The sequence below is a fragment of the Bombyx mori genome, chromosome 7, assembly GCF_030269925.1.
Source record: "Bombyx mori chromosome 7, ASM3026992v2".
NCBI lineage: Eukaryota > Metazoa > Arthropoda > Insecta > Lepidoptera > Bombycidae > Bombyx > Bombyx mori.
Genome location: NC_085113.1, coordinates 426,697 through 431,018, shown reverse-complemented (window position 1 = coordinate 431,018; position 4,322 = coordinate 426,697). Strand labels below are relative to the sequence as shown.

General features: G+C 44.3%; 1 protein-coding gene across 1 annotated transcript; it reads right to left on the bottom strand.

The window, feature by feature from the left end:
• LOC101740222 (uncharacterized) lies at positions 1 to 1,631 on the bottom strand. The gene is made up of 2 exons (XM_004923217.5): positions 1,515 to 1,631; positions 1 to 1,098 (listed from the first exon to the last, which is right to left on the bottom strand). The coding sequence occupies exon 2, from the start codon at positions 1,088 to 1,090 to the stop codon at positions 242 to 244; it is 849 nt and encodes a 282-aa protein (XP_004923274.1). The 5' UTR covers positions 1,091 to 1,098; positions 1,515 to 1,631; the 3' UTR covers positions 1 to 241.
• Positions 1,632 to 4,322: the final 2,691 nt, after the last annotated feature.

Sequence of the window (4,322 nt, the reverse complement as noted above, 5' to 3'; positions counted from 1 at the left end):
TTCCACAAGATTCATTCGGATTTCATTTCAATCAAAAACACGTTATTTCTATAATTAAAATTACTTTTACAGTTTAATCTCGTGTTTGTTATTGTCAATATTAAATTACAATTTTTTTAAATTTTGTACAGCTTTCGTGGTCATGTATGTGTAAACACACACACACGCACACACACACACGGTCAGTTTGTAAGAGTCATTTTAATTATCTCTACAACTCGCGAAATCCGAAGATAATACGTTATTCCTCTATTTGGTTCCTGAACTGTAAGAAAATAACATCAAGATCACGATTTCTTTTCTCATGTTCCAACTTCTCTTGGTCGTTGAATACGTATGGTTCGCTGGTCGCGTTGCGATAGATGATGTAGGGCTGTTTTCCGAATGTCAACCACGCTCCGTGCTCTATCGTGATCGGAGGCTTAGAGATTAACGCTGAAGTTGGATTAGCTGGAAGACCTTCGATCTTCTTCGCACCGTCCGAAGCGACAACATACGGTTGATTGTTGGCTCCGATGTAATACAAGTTGTCATCCCAGTCCAGCGCTATTTGCTCAGCATGCTCAGCCTCGTTGACCTTGATCTTCTTGGTGCCTTCCTCGATGACCTTGTAGACGACGTGGTCTTCCGTCAGAATGTACAGGTCGTCGGTGCGGTTCTCTTTTGCGATCCCGATGACGTTGTCACTCAGATTGCCGTACTTCTCAAGCTTCTCTGTTTCTGTGTCGTAAACGTAGATACCGTCCTTATTGCCCAAATAGGCGCGCGATTTTAGATAACAGCATGAGACAGCCATGCCGTCTTCTAAAACTTTCTTCGCTTTGCCGTTCTTGTGGGCGTATATACTTTTGTCCACTTTATTGTCACCCCTAGTTACGTAACGCACGAAGAAAACTGTGATGTTAGAATAAAACATTCCGCTGGAGTTGTCGGGGACCGATGTGCTATTATTTCCGCTGGTGTCATCCAGTGGATTGGTAATGTCATGTTTGTTGGAGTCAGCGTCGTAATCCTTTTGCGGCAATGAGTGAGAATCAGCCGTCTTCAGGCAGACCAGTAAGCCTGCCAGGCAAACTAACAGCCCCCTCATCTTGGAATCTATAATGACAATAAAAAGAGTCTTTAGTATTATAAAGGGGAAGGTGAGCGTCACGTCAGTCAGACATCACGTGAGGACCTGAGCGTCCCCCCGGCCCCCGCGTGGCCTCGTTACCCGGGTGACACTTTGGAGAAGATCTCGAGTGTGCGCCACTCAGTGTCACCCAATCAACAATGTTGTTTAACTGAATCTCTGAACTTGAGACGATATGGAGTCCTATCCAGTTATTTATGGACGTTAATGTTAATATTTAATTTAAAACCTCCAACTTTAATGCTCTAGTTGGTAGTTATGAGTTCGACCTCATGTCTCAAGGCAGGCTTCCTGCTGTGGTCATGGGCTCAGTTTTCGCGTATTCTTTGCATCTATCTCAAGCTTTAACAAACATCTAAATACAATAAGAACAGTGACTTACCGATTCAAGCAACAGAGCACGACTGAGACTTCTGTATTTGTCCGATCAGTATTTAAGAACCTTATAAGATGCTTAGAAAAAACAAAACAGATACCCTTGAGGTCAAGTACATGTATCATTCACGAGACGTGCGCCGCGACTTCGCCCGCGTGAATTTACAATTTTTTGAATGAATGCAATTTCCGCGGAGAGCTTTGCTTGTGACATACTCAGGTGTAATTGTGTATAAACTAACACTCGAACGAATCGATCGGTAGCTTAAAACAACAATCGTAATCGTATTTATTATAATAGATAGTCCTTCAGAAGCTCTTCAATTCCTCTTTGCTCGATGGAAAACCGCCACAGGCATGGAACAGGGGTGTTGTGATCTTGTTCTTCAAAAAAGGTGACAAAACCTTATTGAAGAACTATAGGCCCATAGCACTACTGAGCCATGTCTACAAGCTGCTCTCGAGAGTCATCACGAAGCGTCTCGAACGCAGGTTTGATGACTTCCAGCCTACCGAACAAGCCGGTTTCCGAAAAGGCTACAGTACCATAGACCACATACATACGCTGCGGCAGATTGTACAGAAGACCGAAGAGTACAATCGGCCATTATGCTTAGCGTTTGTGGACTATGAGAAAGCCTTTGATTCCGTCGAAACATGGGCGGTCCTTAAATCTCTCCAGCGGTGCCGTATTGACCACCGGTACATCGAAGTATTGAAGTGTTTGTATAATAACGCCACCATGTCAGTCCGAGTACAGGAGCATTGCACGAAGGAAATCCCTGTAAAGAGAGGAGTGAGACAGGGAGATGTGATATCTCCGAAACTGTTTATCACTGCTCTGGAGGATTCCTTTAAGCTTCTGGAATGGCAAGGACTTGGCATCAATATTAACGGCGAATACATCACTCATCTTCGGTTTGCCGATGACATCGTGGTCATGGCAGAGTCGCTGGAAGATTTAGGGCGTACGCTCTGTGACCTCAGTAGGGTTTCTCAACAAGTGGGTCTTAAAATGAACATGGACAAAACAAAAATCATGTACAATGTCCATGTTGCACCCACCATAGTTACTGTTGGGAGCTCTACTCTTGAAGTTGTTGACGAATATATATACCTAGGACAGGCAGTCCGATTAGGTAGGTCCAACTTTGAGAGAGAGGTCAGTAGACGGATCCAACTCGGCTGGGCAGCGTTCGGTAAACTGCACAACGTCTTCACGTCCAAAATACCTCAATGCCTTAAGACAAAGGTGTACAACCAATGTGTGTTACCAGTGATGACTTACGGCTCGGAGACGTGGTGCTTCACTAGGGATCTTTTTAGAAGGCTCAAAGTCGCGCAGCGAGCTATGGAGAGGGCTATGCTCGGCATTTCTCTACGCGATTGAATCCTAAATGAGGAGATCCGTAGAAGAACGAAGGTTGCTGACATAGCCCGTAGAATTAGTGAACTGAAGTGGCAATGGGCCGGCCACATAGCACGAAGAGAGGACGGTCGATGGGGCAGAAAGATCCTGGAGTGGCGACCACGTACTGGCAAGCGCAGTGTGGGACGGCCACCTACTAGATGGACCGACGACCTAGTAAAAAGCGCTGGGTCTCGTTGGATGCAGGTGGCAATGGACCGGTCGCACTGGAAATCTATTGGAGAGGCCTATGTTCAGCAGTGGATGGCGATAGGCTGAAATGATGATGATGATGATGATGATAATAGATAATAGGCCGAGTATACGCCGTTACAAAAATTAACCTCAGTGTTAATGTATGTTCATCCAAGTCGTAAACTATCTTTGTGTTAAATTTTATCCGTACAATAATCTCAGAAGACCAGTTGCTGGAGGGCAGCCGGCCGCGACCTCTCGTACCTCATCGATACCTCCATATTACTATGTATAACCATACTGTTACGCCGGTAAGAGTAACGTCATCTGTCGCCGAATAGCAGATACGAGTATCAAAAGAACTAGTATAGTAATCGGCACGAGTCTTGAGCTCTGACCTTGTCATGCGCAGAAGTATATTTTTGGGTCTATGGGAACGAAGGGTCTGGGTCGGGTCTGGGGGGACGAAGGAAGGGGGAGAGGTAACACCGGCCATGTTGATTACGTGATTGGGTCTTCCCGCGTCGTGTCGCGTGCATAGACCTATATAGTAGGGACACGACATATTGTTCTATACGTACAATTGCTTATATAAATAGCACCCATTTTGAAGGCACACACATAAACATATATCTATCTCGTTCTTACTCAGCACTTTAACTCGCAGGAAAACAATATAACAGTATTTCAGTGCGTACATAAAATGAAACATGAATATACGTAAATGTCTAATGAGGCCGAAAATCCGCCATGTTGAGCGCACCAAATGTCATTGTCACGTCAGTTCGGCCGTCTATTTTGGGTTGTACATTATTTATTGACTTTGATATCGATTTAATATGATTGCTTATATTAAATTTCTTATTTTATCATGCTTAAAACATACAAAAATAATAATTAAAGTCGTCGTGGCCTAAAGAATAAGACGTCCGGTGCATTCGTTGTTGCGATGCATCGATGTTCGAATCCCGCAGGTGGGTACCAAATTTTTCTATTGAAATACGTACTTAACAAATGTTCACGATTGACTTCCACGGTGAAGGAATAACATCGTGCAATAAAAATCAAACCCGCAAAATTATAATTTGCGTAATCACTGGTGGTAGGACCTCTTGTGAGTCCGCACGGGTAGGTACCACCGCCCTGCCTATTTCTGCCGTGAAGTAGTAATGCGTTTCGGTTTGAAGGGTGGGGTAGCCGTTGTAACTATAC